At 39.7% G+C, this 17,739-nt stretch overlaps 1 protein-coding gene across 2 annotated transcripts in view; it reads right to left on the reverse strand.

Moving 5' to 3' along the window:
• The window catches only part of KIF5B (kinesin family member 5B), a 31,678-nt gene extending 14,184 nt beyond the window's left edge, over positions 1-17,494 (reverse strand). Inside the window, exons 1-12 of one of the 2 annotated variants that reach the window (XM_042816932.1) lie at positions 17,342-17,494; positions 9,506-9,593; positions 7,840-7,913; positions 7,139-7,243; positions 6,782-6,830; positions 6,455-6,510; positions 6,283-6,370; positions 4,801-4,925; positions 4,101-4,205; positions 3,505-3,650; positions 1,898-2,046; positions 393-586 (exon numbers count right to left, since the gene is read on the reverse strand). In XM_042816932.1, coding sequence (XP_042672866.1) covers positions 393-586; positions 1,898-2,046; positions 3,505-3,650; positions 4,101-4,205; positions 4,801-4,925; positions 6,283-6,370; positions 6,455-6,510; positions 6,782-6,830; positions 7,139-7,243; positions 7,840-7,913; positions 9,506-9,593; positions 17,342-17,467 — 1,305 coding nt within the window. In that variant the 5' untranslated portion in view covers positions 17,468-17,494. The remainder of the gene's footprint in view (positions 1-392; positions 587-1,897; positions 2,047-3,504; positions 3,651-4,100; positions 4,206-4,800; positions 4,926-6,282; positions 6,371-6,454; positions 6,511-6,781; positions 6,831-7,138; positions 7,244-7,839; positions 7,914-9,505; positions 9,594-17,341) is intronic. The other variant, XM_042816931.1, reaches the window with a different exon arrangement.
• Positions 17,495-17,739: the final 245 nt, after the last annotated feature.

The following is a 17,739-nucleotide window of genomic DNA, read 5'->3' on the forward strand; positions in this document are numbered from 1 at the left end:
TTATTTTCCTTCTTCTGGTGCAGAATTAATCCAAATAACCAGCTAAGAATAGTCACCATCCAGGAAGCACAAATGCTAGTTGAGATTCTCACGAGCTCCTCCTTCTCAACTTTTATTTTTCTCTGTCTTCCACCCCACCTTTACATTCAGTACAATTTTTTTCAGCAAAGTTTCAACAAAGGGGCAAGAGCAACCTCAGAAAGGATGCTCATTTTGGATGGAATAAAGCCATCTGAACATCACTTAATCAGAACTCTAGAATTAGAGTAGCTCCTTCTGGCAAAAGTTTAAACAAGCTGTAGTAACAAATGAAGACTGGCAAATTAAGCATTACACAATGCAGTTTAAGATGCATTTCAAAGAGGTCTTACGTTAAATATAAAAAGGCATACCTTGTCATCCAGTTGCTTGTATAATTTGGCAATTTCTTCCTCACATTTTCTTCTCTCAGCATCAGTGAAATTGCCAGTTACTCCAATCGTGGTAGCTGGAGTATCATTAATAACAGTAATATCCTTGTCCACTGCAAAAGCTTCTAAGTTGGCCTTCTCCTTGTCAAACTGCTCATCAACAGGTACAGTCTCCCCTTAAATAAAGGAATACACTTATTAAGAATTTTTAGCAGACTTGGTCATGAAGCATCTTCCAAGTATTATCTATTCCCTAATTACAGTACAGTTCCATGGTTAATAAGCAATCGAGTTCATAGCTTCCATGGCAAAAATTACTACTCCATCACCCAGACTACATCCTGCTTATCACTGAACATTACATTTCAGCCAGTTACTCTGCTGTAGGCTGTAAATCTTACGTCAAAATATCTTCCAGAAGAGCATCTAATTGGTACTGCTGACAGAAACCCTTTCCCCCCCCCCCCCCCCCCTTGGCAGTTTGTCATGACATGTAGCCATATTTACTGCTAAACTGATTTGCTTTTTAAAAATATTCCCACAATTACACTTTTATGTTTCTACGTCCATCAACGCTTTCCTGAGAACACTCTACTACCTTCACATTTTTTAAAAAAATACCACATACAAATTTAGCCACTTCTCTGGTAAATTCAAAGTAAATTCCTTGGTGTCTTATTTCAAAGCATTTTATGCAGCCCCTGAATGATATGGGCTCTTTCCAACATTCCTGTATGGTGTGTGAATATTCTGGAAGAATTGCACTCAACATTCCAGGTGTGGTCTCTACATAAGACAGGGAGGAGGAAAAATAAATAAATCCTATCCCACCCAGCTTAAGTGAGGCCTTTCATTTCTTCCCTCAGATTTACACTAGAATGCAGTGCACAAATTGTCTGATTTGTATGATGTATCACTTTATGATGGCAAAATCATCTTCCAAAACTGAAAACTCCAGAATACATCCATACCTTAAATCTTACATTTACAATTTCATATTTATCTTGCATTTTGCCAGTAGCTTCAGTCCAAAAGAATTCATTCATTCAGAGAGAACAGGCACATATTTTGTACTGTTAGCAATTTCTTTTTTTTTGCCCATAGAAGCGTTTGAATTATAAATGAGGACAAAATCTTACAACACCAGTTTGAATTTGAAGTTTCTGCACAGTTTCTGCAATTACATTTAGTATCATTCTTTACTTCCAGATGAGTTTTTTAGAATGTACCTCAATCTAGTTCTGCTAAAAAATCAGGCACTGAAGAACCTAACACCAACACACTTGCACACATTTCTGTCAGTATGTGATTACTAAAGTTGTTCCAATTCCAATGAAAAATAGTAAGCTTCAACATCAGTCTAACATCTTTGCACTAGCATTCTTTGTACTGTTTGGCATAGTGTTCTTCATTATTTTTGGAATCCTGAAGAGTAATTCGGCATCTCCTTGTCTGAAGTCTGCACAACAAAAAAAACTGCTTCTCACCATTCCGCCATCTGTTGAGTTCATTCTCCAGCCACTGTATGGTGTTACGCAGCGTCTTGTTTTTCTCTTTTTCTTTCTCATACTTTTTCTTCCACTGTTCTGCAGTGAGCTCCACATTGACACAGACTGTGTTCTTAATGGTCTTTGCTCTACACAGAAAGAAAAATCTCTGAAATGGATTCTATTTCTTAAAAAGAAAATAATGTTGAAAGTGTAAAGAACTCCAACCCTTTCCAAAAGCTCATCTCTACACCCTGCCCACTTACTGTTTCTTCAATTGGATTGATACAATTGTTAATGGACTCAGTAATGTAACAGCCATAGAGAAGACTGAAAAAAACTCAAGCCAGCTGAGTTGGAAAGAAGCAGCTGTATACTTTCACTTGAATTGGGATGGTGTACAGATTTGAACAAAGACTAGCATTTACCATATCTAACAAATGTTTCTCTAATGGACAGCATAATACTTTCAGGATGTAAATCACCAAGCTTAAGGAACAGCTCCAAAGCCCAGCAACTAGATCTGCATTAACTGGAGAGGTGTACGAGCTACAAAGTACAGATGCATTTAATTCAGGTGATACATTCAGCCAAGCAAATCTCACTCAAACACGTTACCTTCAGAGACAAAATATCAAGGACTAACACGCCTTGACAAAGCTAACATGCAGTTGTGTTAGCAACGTACCTGGCTTACATCAGTAACTTCTGTATTACTTCCTACCAAGAATTATCCCCTCCAAAAGATGAAAACATAAAAGCAGCTTATTGGCAGACGGAAACCCATCCCTGCCTACATCATGACTCCCATACATTTCTGCAAAGCCTCACTGGGAGTGACTACTACCAGAAGGCACATCACTGCCTACTAATTACGTAATATTTACTTAACCTTTAGTTCCCACACCTAAAGGTTTCAGCAGAAACTTAACAACCCCAGAAAGCTGAGTTAATACCATACAACTATGGTTACCTGAGCAACTCCTGAAGATATTCAAGAGCAAGGGACATTGAGTCTACACAGCTACAGCTGGAAGACACTTGCTCACACCTGAATGCTAGAAATACTGCAAGGAAAGAAACTCCTAGATCCTAAAAGGAGATCAAACTAGAATTCCACTGCTGGAGAACACAGTTACAATTCCACACCTACTAACTACTCATATTCTTATTTTAACAAGTTCTAAAGTCACACAGTCTACCTTCCGTAATAAAAATCACTGAAATAAATAAAACTGAAAATTCTGTTGTTGATCTAAAACGGAAGAGACACAGAAAAAAAGATTAAATAAGAGAAATGTTGATGGCTTTCATGATGGCAGAACTAAAGGAAGAAAATAAATACCCTAAATAATTTGTTTTAGGAATCCTGACTGCCTTTAATTCTTAGTTTAGTAACAGCAAAATATTAAGGTACATCTACTTTCGCGATCAGCATCAGTTAGAGATCTCAAACCACATACTTGAAGAACAGCTTCACCGCTTTGTTTATTGTAGGAGGTTTCTTTTATCAGTCATTGTTAGGCACGCAAGTGCAGCGCATACACAGCACTTAAATTCTCTTAGGAAATTCTGTTGTCTCTCTCCTCATTTAAGATGATACTCACCTTTGGCCAAACAGAAGAGTAGATTTTGTTTCAGATTCATTGTATGAAGATGGAGAGCAGCAAATAACAATAGTGGTTCTACAGTTACCTCCTAGTGAATCTTGAAGGATTCTGGTCATTTTGCTATCACGATATGGAACATAAGTCTACCAAGAAAATGATTAAAAGAATTGGTCATGTTTTTGTTTTGTTTTGTTTTTTTCCATATTATTTACTCTGTTGAAGAGCTATGCTTTCCTTAGGTATAACTTCATTAGGAAGAGAGATTAAATTCTACTTTAATTAATATAACATTCAGTTGAACATACACCAATTGATCTAAAATCTTGTTTCTCTGCTTGGTAACTTCTAGGGTCCAAAGCTTTCCCTCTGTTTAGGCCCCTTACTAGTAAATGCAACTTTATTATTTATCAATGACAACAAAGTACAAGAAAACCTTATTACTGCAATGTGTTGATGTAACTGGATTACTTTAAAAGACTCCATGCACATTACTATGATCAATGAAGATTTGTCTATAACATACTGTACAGAAATACGAACCCTTTATCTTGAAGTACAAAAACAGGTCATAAAACAAACCATAGAACACTTACACTGCTTTCAGCCAAAGCTGAGATGACATTTCCAAGAGCAGACAAAGACTTGTTGATGTTCTTAGCCTCATCCAGCACAGCACCTTCTGCTCCAGTTTTGCTAACCTAAAGTATTTCAGTAAATTACTAAATGTTACATCAGAAAAATCACCTTCCACACTTAATACAAAACTTGGATACCAGGTCTTAAAATGGGTAAATTACAGTGTGAAAGAAGACAGCAATAACATAACATAACAGTAATATAGAATAAGCAGCATGGTACATGTTTCCTTCTCTTCTTCAATCCTATGACACAGCAAGCTGAGCAGTCACTTCAACAATGTTAATCACTACTTCAAAATAAAAAACTTGGTATCACCATCAAGTGAAAATGTAGATATTCCACATCCATAAATAGACTCTTGATTCCAGTACCTGGCTAGTCAACACACCCTTTTTTTCTCTGCTCAGATACTGAAACTGAACTCTAGCCTACTTCCCAACCTTCTCCATATTTACAAACCCTCAGCGAAGAAATGCAAAGCAGCTCAGAGATAATATCTAACAGCCAATAAAGACTAGGATTGAGAAATCACAATTCAAAATTGAAGTTAAAACACTTCACAGATAAGAACTGAGCAGTCTATAATATTACTGTAAAATGTTTGATTGTAAGGAATGATTTTTGCTTTTCAAAGCTGGAAGAATGTAACATTACCTTTTCGCTACCTGCCAAGTCCACAAGATAGAGTTTTCCACTTAGTTTCTGTTCTGTTTGAGTATTCTCTTGCTTTACATTAATAAGAAAAATACTATGACTCCGAGAGCTGTGTTCATTCATATCTGCAATTAAAAAATAAATATAATTTGTCAAAAATAATGGTACAACCCATCTAACTCGGCTAAACAGTATCTTGCTAAAGCAAGAGATGCAAAGCTAATGAAACAGTATACAATGGTATCACTGTGACTCAGTAAAACTAAAAGGCAATAACCAATAGTACCATCTAATTAAAGACTTCACTATCCATAGTTTGTCAACTATGGATTGACATCTAATTTACTATATTAGAAAAGAAAGCACATTTACATTTAGCAGAGTACTTTGTTTGCAGCACATCCTTCTGTGCAACCGTCAAGCACATAGCCAAAATTCCTCACCACACTTTCTGGTTTAAATGCTTATTCTGCACGTCTCATCTCAGAGGTGAGCAGTAAAAGAGTCACGTCAAATCTTAAAGATGATTTTAATGAATTGACAAAAATCTGATCCGACTGCAATCTGAAGGACAACGTCTGCCTACTTCTTCCTTTTGTCTATAAATCTCTCACAGGCTTAAAAGCTAACCAGCACCACAGAAACAGATCAACATCAAAGAATATCCCTCTATTCAAATTTCTGCTACTTTTCTGTTTGTTAGTCTGGTCCCTATTTCAGAACCTTACTACCTCAGAGCACCAAAAATATAAGGGCAGGACTTTCCTCAATGGAAGCATTTTCTTATGCCCAGCTCTTAACCAAAGAATATAAATATGTTTTTCTTTATTATTGTATGCTTTTTTTCCCCCCCCCCTTTCCACACAAATATCTGGACAAACTTCACAAACAATTTGGTTCTCAAAGATTTCAGAGTCACTTCAAATAGAAACAATGTTTTGCATGCATCTCACCTTCCCTCTTTATTTTGCCTGCATTTCAAAAACAGACACAACTCCTAATCCTAATGTTGGGGGAATTCAGAGGCCTATGACATGACTCCTTGCAACTCATTCGCATACCTCAGGCCAAAACAAATGGGATGCTACTTATATCTGCAGCACATCTGAAAATATAACCCAATCAGCTTTTCTCACAGGCTACAATAAAATGGCCAAACAGTAGATGAGTCACAGTGGCTTGCTTACACATTCATAGGGTAACTGGAACAAACTCCACAAACCAAGATTCTGCAATGCCCCTTATTGAAGAGCTCCAACAATTCAAAGCTCTTCTCTGATTCCTATTTCCAATCAAAGCCTAATTAACAACATTAACAAAAAATACATTGAAAGTCTTGGTACTTAAAGACATGTCACAACTGTTTGTACAAAGCCTTTTCAACAACGTGAATTTAGTTCACCGTCCTTGTTCTTATGGTACGTTTTAAGAAGTCAGAAAGGCAACTGACAAATCACTAAAGCAGGCAGGGAAAGCACTTACTTGTAACTGCTACATGTCGGTTTGATTTTCCTTCATCTATAGTATCCATAACTTCTTCTGGACTACATACAAAACGTTCTGTGCAACCCTTTAAAACAAAACACCAATAAGCCAGAAGAAAACGGAGTGCATTGGAAACAAAAGATCAAAACACAATCAGAATGACACTTACCTTTACATAGGGAACTCTATTTTTGTCTTCATGAACAGAAAGATTGGTCTTTGAAACTGGAAGAGAAAAAGTTCTAAAGCTAAGGTATGTATGACTTCTTTACAGAATGAGACATTTACAACAGATCCAAGTAAAACATCAAGCAACCATCACAACAGTTACAGCTGCATTGTATAAATTACCTATGTGCTCTTTCATTTTGATGTATCTGTATCAGAGATGGGTTACTTATCAACATGACACATCTCAGCATCATTCTAAAGCTTTTGTTCTTTAAATCTCCCTACCAAGTTTACTTCCTATGCTCAAAGTAAATAAGAGACTTACCATCCAAAAGGTCCCTTATTTTATCCAAGTATATTTCAAAATACGACACCTAGAAGCGTGCAACAAACAGCATTAGAAAGCAAGAATGTTCAGCTCTTCACATGCTGCCTCATCTAGTTCACAAACTTGAGGATGAACTAAAATACACAGCACTGCCACAAGTTATCAAGATAGTGACCATCTATGTTTAATGGAAACAAGATTCAAGTATTATTCTTTAAGAGCCAGTTACATCTGAAATAACCTCTTGTACTTTCCAATTCACAAGCATTCATAACAGATATGGAACACCCATTCAGCAACAGAGTACTTCCACTTTTAATACAGAATACATATAGGAAATAAAGAAAAGGTTACCTTAATATGAAACTCAAGATTCTCATCCATAGAGTAAATATAATTAAAGATATCTTGTACTATTCTTGGAATAATCCCCATTCCATCTGGGTCGTGAAGCTTCCCCTTATTAGAAAAGGGAAGGAAAAAACATTTATACTGAATCCAACAGCACAAAGCATTTGAAGGCAGAATAAAAAGTCAGACAAGCTAGCTTTAAAATGTTGGTGGGTAAGTGCACTTCTTTTTTATCTGCAAAGGAAGCTCTTGACCATCCACTTAGTGCCAGCACTTGCTAGGATCAAAAAGAACAGTCTCAAAAACCTCACACAAAACAATGAGAAATCTACCATGAACAACACTGTGTTTTCCATCCTGCTTTTGATAGCTGAATAAATACAGTAATTGCCATTCTTACATCTGAAAAATAATGTGGGTATCCAGAGCTCGTAATAGAAAGGAAAATGAAAGATGCAGATGCTTCATTTCTGGAAGTCTTCAAATTCAGGGTGGATGGGAGCTTTGGGCAACTTAATCTAATGAAAAATATCCATGCCCACGGCAGAGCAGTTGGAACTACTGATCTTTAAAGATCCTTTCCAACCTGAACTATTCTACGATTTCATGAAAACAAGCCAACATCTTATCTCTAGAAATTTACACCACTTTGGTGAAAAGAGATGAATGTGACATTAAAAGAAAATAATTTTAAGTTGCCTTACTTCCATAGTGTGTGTCTTTCCAGATGATGTCTGCCCGTAAGCAAATATTGTACCATTGTATCCCTCAAGTACATCTAAAGACAAAGAGTATTTTATTAGGACCGATTTCCTTCTCCTAAAGGAAAGTCAACTGAAAAAGAATGCAAGCAATTCCTAGAATGCTCAGCAAGTTTAGCCATTCAGTGACTGAAAAGTGCTACAACACCAGGTTCTGGGACAGGATGGCAGCAGCATCTTTCCTTACTCCTTTTAATGCAGTCGCTACAGATTGCATTTTCAGAAGCTGTATTAGAAGTATTAGAAGTAGCTGCTCCTTCAGCCAGCAAAACACAGCTTCAGAGTCAGTAATAAGAAGGAAATCAATACAACTGCCATGTCAAACAGACAGCCTTTGGCCATTTAGACAAATCGTACTATGTGCTGTGCTATTTGCTGCCCTCACAGTACAGCTGGAGTATCTGATGATTAAAAGAATGAGTTACTCTACAGTTTTCAAGCATCTTACTCCTTGGCCATAAGCTTACATTTTAAATCGTGAACAAATCAATTCTAAGTTTCAGTTTGAAGGACTGTGGTTTGTTTGCAAGCCAGTTAATGTGAAATCCCATTCTGCAAACTTCTACTCCACAAGCAAGTATGAGAGACTGCAAACAGTGAGGTCTACCTCCCATTACAAACATAATAACAACTGTACCACCACTACAGCTCCTCAGCATCATGATCTACCTCAGAACAGAAAATCCACCCAGAGAAACTAAGACTAAATGTTCAGCTGGAAGAAGCAGGATGAGGAGGAAAGGGACAAGATTACATACAAGTCTTGGTTAACTTGTTTTTAAGGAAAAAACTTCTGATCTAATCCTGATTACTCTTTAAGTCTTCAAGAGTTAAATACCTGCAGCAGCATGGACTCATAACAGCAATTCACTTTCCTATTTACTAAAAACCATCAACACTTCACTGATGTTCTTCTTACTTCTAATTGTTGATAGTTTATGCAGTCCTAAGAAGGCTTTGATAAGATTGTTTTAAAAGCTGAACCAGTTAGAAGTTGTACTGATCTCCTTAAGAAATTAATCAATTTTATTTTGAGGGAATTACCAAACTCCTTGCTACCATACTTTACTTTGGTACAACCTTCTTCGTTAGAACACACAATCCCCAGAAGCCACAAAGCCAACTGGACAGTTCAAGTTTAGAAAGCCAGTACTGAAATACTGAGCAGCACTGAAATAAGGTAACTCATAACAGCAAAGTTAAACAAAACAAACATCAGGTTTCCCAAGTTTCCTTTCACCTTACATTCCTCCAAACAAAAGTAACTGTAGGATGTTTTCTGGCACCAATAAATACAACCTACTCATAAGAGTTGTTTTCAAACAGACAGAAGCCTATCTTTTATTAATTTAGGACCAACTGTTTTAACCTTCAGCAAAGATATGAAAAAAAACAAAGTAACAGGTAAATATCATCAAAAAACTGGAGAAGCAGGTTTAGTACTGACATAATATCACCTCAACTACAGGATGATTTCATATTCTGAACCATGATGATTGCTATTAAACTTATAGGAGGTAAAAGGGAGCAACAGAAGGACCAGTTTTCGACATTAAAACCCATACAAATAAAGCTTTTCCTGGTAATTAAAGAGTTTGTTCCACCTTACCTTTGACAATCTTTTTAGCACAATCATTGTACACTTGCTCCTGGGATGTGTTTGACTGGAATACACGGTCAAATATATATGGCTTGGACTGTAAAAAGAATCAGAAAAAGCTATTAAAAAAAAGATGACCCTGGAAGCACCACTGAGAGGTGTTTGTTCACATAGCTTAGAAGCAGCCTACATGGTCTCAGTCCCATCTTATGTTTTATTTTAAGCACTTGAAGGACGCAGTGATAAATCAGCTTATGTTTGTGTCTACGTCTTTACATGTTTGCTTACAAATAAGGCCTTGAATTAAACATATTTGGTTTTTAAGTGCAACCCAAATTGTTTTCCATAACTACTCTGCTACATGACTTCTACTTGATTTACACTGTAAACCAGTGCCCAGTGTCTGTACATCTCAGAACCCACTATTCTTCTCCGCTGCTTTGGTAAAGCCAAATTATTAAAACCAACTTACATCACAACACAATTTGCCTTCATAGTATTTGTTAAAAACCTCAAATCAAAGGGAACATCCAGGTCACCTACAGTCAGCACAAGAAACGTTTCCCCACGCACGATATCCCTACAATAAGGTTCTGTAAGCAGAAGAAAAAGGCCACTCTAGAGGAAGGGAACTTTCATAGACTTCTTTAGGAAAGCACTGAAAGAGGAAGCTCTGACACAGCTTTTTGAAAAGAATGTGGGATTTGGTAACAGCTGTAACAAGCTGACAATCCATAAAGATATGAGTTATTATGCTCATCTTATTAAGCTGAAATACTCCTAGCATTTCTAGAGCTTGATTTATTATCTCTGCGGACAGCTGAGGTTTACAAGGGCCTTAAGTCAGTTTCTACCACTAAACTTACTGCAACTGTTAATGCTCCGTTCGGCCTATGTGTAATTCATTATCATCCTCCCCTCCCCTAAGGATACTGTGGGACTGCCTCCCTGGCAGCAGAACAAGTCTAGCTTCCATCTTTTACCCACCCACTCATCACATTCCCTTTCCTAGCCTGACCTTCCATTTGCCTTTTAATAACATCTAGCATAACACCAAACAAAGCTTTTCAGAGCCAACGCATATCCCTCTGCTTAGAGAGCCTGAAATTCAGATAGATGAGCTCCCTCTTGGAAAAAAGAAAATTACACAGTTCACTGTGTAAATATGCTCAAGAAACCACAAGACTTAGCAGGCAGAAACTATCCCTAAGGTGCTGAAGTCTGCCAGAACATTTGTTTCACAGTAGGGAAATCACAGGCTTTCTCAATTACTCATTCTAGCTTCAAATACACCTCAAACCCGTATGCATTATAGGTGGAACTCAGGTCTCTATGTACACCAGAATACAAACAAGCAAGCCCAAGTATCCCCAAGGTAAGAAAATGAAGGCTGAGAACTCATTATGTAACAAGTCTACGTCACCATAAAAAACATTCCTAAGTTTTCTTTCTCACTAACATCTAAAACTTCAAAAAGCCTCCATCCTCACCATTACCAGGCAGCTCTTCTACAACACTGCAAGCTATCCACATCCCAAACATGAGGCACACTTGTTGCATGCTCAAGTTTGTCAGCATATGTGTACACACTGAAACAATAGTTATTACCCGTAATAACAGCCATGAAAGATCACGTTTATCACTGCCCATTGGAAAAATCCAGAGGGAAAAGTGAATGCCCGAGAGGAGGGTGCAGCTGATACACCGGTGGGAAGGGATGCCCCTCAGGCAGTCACTGCCAGGCTTCAGACGTAGATCCATGTGAAACACATTAATTCAACAAGGCTGAGTGCAAGGTCCTGCGCCTGGGCTGCGGCAATCCCCAGTATCCACCCAGATTGAGAGGGGCCCTACAGATAAGGATCTGGGGACAGAGGATGGAAAATAAGATACGGGCCAGCAATGTGTGCTTGCAGCCCAGAAGGCACTTTGCTGGCTTATATGTATGCTGGGCTGCAGAATGACAAGTATGACCAGCAGGCCAAGGGAGGCAATTTCACCTCTCTACTCCAGCCTTGTGAGACCCCATCTGCAGTACTGTATCCAGGCCTACGACACCCACACAAGAAAGATGTGGAGTGCAGGAGCAGGTCCAGAGGAGGCCACGAGGACGTTCAGAGGGCTGCAGCACCTCTCCTAAAAGGAAAGGCTGAGGGAGCTGGGCCCGTTCAGCCTAGAGAAGAGAGGGCTCTGGGGAAACCATACTGCAGCCTTCCAGTACCAGGAGGGGGCTCATAAAAAAAGACAGGGAGAGAATCCTTACCAAGGTGTGTAGTGACAGCACAAGGGGTGACTGTTCTAAACATGGAAGAGATCGGATAGAACAAGAATTCTTCGCGAGGTGGTGAAGCACTGGAACTGGTTGCACAAAGTTGTGGATGCCCTATCACTGGAAGGCAGGCTGGATGCAGCTTTGGGAAACACGCCCTCGCCCATGGCAGGGAGTCTGGAAAGGTCCCTTCCAAACCATTCTGTGATTCTACAATCACTGCAAATAATCAGTGTAACATTAGCAAGCCTGTAAAACTCAAACCCTGCTCCAAATTATTGTTCCAGAAAATATTTAAATAATTATTCCAATTAAATTACAACTTCCTAAAACTACAAACAATTTAATTTACATTAGGAAAGGTTTGTGGGCAGAATCTTCTGACAGTTTACACAGCAACCATTAACAACATTCACTGTTTTCACACAGGTTCACAACACATCTCATCTTTGCTGTTCCCAACAGAGCACCAACAGCTATGAGAACAGAAAAGTATATTAAAGTGCAAACACTCTGCATGCTATCCATACTTCAATATCTACACTTACCCTATAGTCTATTTACATACTACTACAGAAGTAGCAGTAGATACTCCACCATCTAGTAGCAAATCTTTACTACCCTCAAAGCAATCCAACAAAAACCAACCAATCAATCCAGCCTGGTTTCCAGTACAGGAGGACACAGCTTGCTCAGAAGGCACAGCAGGGAGAACCTGGGCTAGGCTACCCTGCAGTCCATGGGTATCTGCAGCAGGCTCTGGCAATGCCCTCCTTCTGCATGTTTTTAAATGCTGTTTTGAAGATGGGTGGTTTTTCTCACCTAATCTTCAGGCAAGCAAACACTGACTGAACTACACTACTATTTGTGTAAAGTGAAAATTACATTTACTAATTCAACAGCAATCCCTAGACATAGAATACTTCTGGATTATTTACTTGCAAATAGGCATTTAGATGGTCTCATAAAAAAGAACAGAGATAAAGCATGTTGTATAATTACTGCCTTTTTTTGTTTACAAAACGTTGATTTGAACAATAGCATACACGACAATTGCCATAGATTAGTAAGAACAGAGAGCTAAACTGCAAAGACTTCACTCAGGCAATATTGCCTTTAATTGGAATTTGTCACATGCCCAGCAGCTGTCACTGTATAAATAAACAAGATCAATTCCCCCCAACAACTGCTACCAATGCAAGTACAAAATGCAGTAATTCCAACCTAAAGAACACCTATGAATGATGCTGCTTACACCACTTGTTATTTCCCATTTTGGGGTAAAAAAAGTTTACCTATTCTCAACATTATACTTCTCCAGATGAATCTAGAACACAACTTCACTCAAAAACCCAATTGTGTATTTCACTCCAGACAGCAGAATGTTTCTTTATAAAATACATGAAAAGCCCATTTCATCATCAGTGAACCAGTATTGAACCAAGCAGGTTTAACTGAGCAGATTCCAAGATCATCATGTTTTAAGAATACAGGTTACATTTAGCGCTGTTTCACACCATTGACAACCGCAATACTACATCTCATCACTGTTCTTTTTTAACAGTTCACTTTTTGCTGTAAACAAAGCCAAAATAGCATTACCTAGATTAACTCGCCCCAGAAAGTCTGGTCATTATCTTTTAAGGGATTAATCATGAAAGATTAAAGCGCTGGATATTTTTTCCTGCACTGGCTGTCTTTTCTTCCCCGAGGAGTACAACGATCAGATGACGTGAAGGCCATGAACACACAAGAGGCCCAAGCAGCGCTACCACAAGGTGCCTGCAGTGGTGGCAGTATCACTTCTGTAATATGAGCTTTAACATATCCCAGAAACGTTCAGCAAATCTTACTAAATCCCAATTAAGAAATTAACGTGACCTATAAGTGACACCAGAAACATCAAGCAAACAAGCAGAACGCTGACTAGCCTAGCATTTCTTCTGACCAGTTATCAGCCACAGGAGAACTTCAGCTCCCATAACTGCAGCACTGAAGGGATGCTGCACCACAGCAACAACTCCACAGTGCCTCCATGGCCCCTACAAAGCACTTCTGCCAACACGATTTATCACAGGCTGACGTGAATGTTAACATGGGGTTTATGCTCAAGTACTGAGTTCCGCAGTTAAAGACCAACTATCATCCTCCACTTACTGGAATGGACTGCTAAAACAACATCACAGCTATCCATACTTAACTTACGAGAGGCTGAAGCAAGAAGTAAAGGGCTTACCTTCTGCCTTGCATCTTTAATAAAGAACATTCTTCCTATCAGCACAAAACATGTTAAAAAAAAAACCTCAGTGAACAGTCCCTGGAAAGTATGAAGACAATGGCCTGACTCAGTTCTTCCTATTACTAAGTGAAAGAATTACCACCTGAACACACCTAGCAGAGTGCCTTCTTAGCTTTGCACAAACAACTGCAGCTGAGACAGAACAGTCAGTGAATCTCCAAATCTTTCTGCCTTATTTTTCTTCTTTCTGTGCAAGTATTGTAAAGATTATTCATGCTGATACTTGAATTGCACTGTTTATTTATTGTTATGGATGGAGTGTTAACTACACACACAGAAGTTACTGAAAACTCAATTTCCAGCATGAAAATAGCAGTTCTGCAGAAAGTTTCAGCAAAACCTTGGTTTTACTGTTTCTTCTAAAGAGAAAAGTGCTGCTGGCATAAAAATGGTCCTTGGATTTCAGAACAGAAGACAAATAAGAGATGAGTGAGGTGTTTCAAACAACTGATATGTAGCCACTAGGTATAACTGTCCTTCAAACAAGCTAGAACATTTGCTTTCTGTTAAATCATCACAGCAACAGCTGAAAAACTTCTCAATCATCCACCATCTCACAGGAGACAAAAAGGTTAAGAAAAAACACTGAAGGAATTCAGTCTTTTCAGCTTCTCATTGCTGTTAGTCATTCACACTTGCAGCTGCAATCTAGGCATCAAGTGCTTTTATTTGTACTTCTAATTGTGCTTTCTTTCACACTGGCAAAATAGCAATTAAAAGTTGTTCTAAGAACATACCTTGCTTCTTGGACTTATGTGGGTCAGCACCTTTCTGTCAGCAATGCACGTGAATTACATTTTCATTTTGAATAATCTACTGCCAAAAGCTCCAGTAATAGCAAGTGATCTTCATTAATCTATTTCCATGTGACACACAGCCTTGTTCTCATTTGCTATTCAGTATTAGTTTAGAAGGCAATGAAAAAGAAAGCTGAAATTCTCAAACTCTTCACAGGGGCTACATCTCACTCCAAAGAAATATGAAAATACAGGCAGGCAGAGTTCTTTTGTGTTAATAATCACAGAAATAACCAATGCACTATGATTGCTACGCAGAATTTCTGGAGGGCGGACAAAGGGATACAGATATTTGGGTGAGTACCCAGAATACTTCACCACTTCCATCATTCAACAGCACTGTTTTCGGTTTAGGCATCAGTTCAAAAAGAGGAAGTGTGACTGTATTCAGCAATTCATCTTTTGAGTAGTTTTAAGATAAGCAAATTCTCACATTCGAAAAAATAAAGAACATACTCATGTAAGTTTGCTATTCCTCCACATTCCGCTGTACTCAAAAGCCTGAAATTCATGAGTAAATTGATATCAACTTCTGCATATAAGGAGACTTGCCATATTTAACCTAAACATCATATACTCAATAACAAGTGACCCCATTTTCTATTTTAACAGAACCCTTGTATTTACTTAGCTGAAAGAACCATTCAAAAATACTCAGGTGTTTGAATGGAAAGATGCATCCTCAATTAATGATTTAAAAGGTTTTTACTGGTTTAAAAAAGACAAACATGCCAAGTGGTGCAAAGACAGTACTTTGTTTCCAAGGTCTGCTCTTCAAGACAGACTGACTTGCCTCCTCACATTGCTCCTATGCCTTAGCTACAATAAAGTGTTTTATCTAATACAAATCAAACCGACTCCCTTGTGGAGAAAGACAGCCACGTCAGTAATTAAGCAGGGGCTAGGGAAAGAGGGGGGAAGGGAGGACAGATAGCTCAGAGACGACAAGGGAGCCAAGAAGGGAGGAGGAGGAGGTTTGGCTGTAGTCACCGATCTCCTTCCCCAGCCGCCTCCACAGAGGAGTCAGATGTGCAGTCTGTCACAAACGCTCCTTCTGCAGTCACCCAGTTTTCAGCTCCTATTTACCATTCCAGGCAACTCCCAGATACTGTTAAAGAAGCCTTCCCTGCTTCAGCACAGACCAAGTGCACACAAGAAGGTGAAGCCCTTCAGGCTGCTCAAGACAAGGCAGCTAAGGAAAGCAGCTACAGAAGTGCCTCAAGTACTGTTCAGCAGGCAGCCAAAATGGCTTTCAGCAGTAAATACAGAAACTATCAGCTGATAATAATCAAATGCACAGCTGAGGAATGTTTTTAGAAACTGTTTCACAAGAAGAACTAAGAACTGTTTCTGTTACCATCTGCCCTCTGGCAGTTCCAGAAGGCACAAGAGGTGGGTAACTGACTATGCTGCTCTCTTAGAAAGTTCAAGACTTTGCAAAATCTATCAGTTTGTTAAAAAAAATATATAATAATAATAATAATAAAAAAAAGTCTACAGGTTACATTAAGTGCTTCAACTGTTTAAGAAAAATGAAGTTCCAACTTCAAGAACATCAGTTGCATCATATTCATTACTATAAAAACCAAAATGTACAGAACAATCCTACATATTAAGATTTTGTGAAACAGAGCTCGTGTATTGTCACTGCTAACAAATGTACCAGCTTTGGAAGTTTATTCTTCCACACATAGCAAGTTTTTGCCCTGGGACAACTGCAGGACATACATATTTTTGTTTCTATATATTATTACATTATTATTATTTATATATTATTTTTATTTATATACTTCTGGGTTATTTTTGTTTGTTTGTTTGTTTTACAGAGATGTAGTGCCAGCTCAGCCTGATTTATGTTTTAGATACTTTCAGTGTATTTTAAGAGCAAGCGTTTTAGGGTACATAAGCAGCGTCACTTCTTTTTTCCTCCTCCAGTCCATGGAGTACTTTAAGAAGACGTGCAGAATTATTACTTGTTAGAAAGTCAGAAGACATCAAGATTTCTAAAACTGCCCTTAATTTGAAGAGAACATTTGCTGTCACAATGAATGAACGCTCACTAACTGAAATGAGATCATGAGTTCCAATTAATTCCTCCGTTTTCCAGGTTCGGATCCTTGCTGAGAACTTTACCTGTACAAACTGAAAAACGTACTCGACCATAGCGATCTACCAGCTGAGAAAAGCCCCCGGTCACCTCTATTTCATAAGCCCGCTACCCTTCACGCGGCTGCAGACTCGCGGCATTCCACATTTAATGGACAAATCGCACGGAGCGGTGCATCAGCACTCCTAACTCGCTCTAAAAGGCGGTACATCATTCCAGCACCCACACCTGCATGCGCCGTGCGAGGGCTCCGCTCCGGCTCCCAACGCTCCGCCGCCGCCTCCCTCCCGGCCCGGCCGCCCCTCAGCCCGCGCCCGCCCCGCCAACGCCGCGCCGACCCCGCGCCCCCCGCCCAGCGCCGCCCCCCGCTCACCGCGATGACGACGGTGTCCTCGCCCTGGAACTTGGCGACGTACTTGTCGCCGCGGGTCACCTCGGACTCGTTGAGGGGCCTGAAGCGACACATCACTTTGATGTTACACTCCGCCGGGTCCGCCATCTTAGGCCGCCGCCGCCGCCGCCCGCGGGGCGCTCAGCTCAGCTCCGCCGCCGCCCGCTCCGCGGCTCCGCCAGCCGCCGCGATGCCGCCGCCGGGAGGCCCGCGTCCGCTCGAGCAGGAGGGAAAAGAAAAGGGCTCCTTCCCGGCCGCCGCCGCCGCCACCTCCCGCTTTCACTTCCTCCCCAATATGGCAGCCATGGCGGCGCCGCAGCCGGCGAGACCGACCCCCCCAACTTCGCCGGGCGGAGGCGGGGCCAGCGCGGGGCGGGGAG

This window comes from Centrocercus urophasianus, unplaced genomic scaffold (assembly GCF_019232065.1).
Source record: "Centrocercus urophasianus isolate 14NV4802_14NV808 unplaced genomic scaffold, USGS_Curo_1.0 seq_16, whole genome shotgun sequence".
Classification (NCBI taxonomy): domain Eukaryota; kingdom Metazoa; phylum Chordata; class Aves; order Galliformes; family Phasianidae; genus Centrocercus; species Centrocercus urophasianus.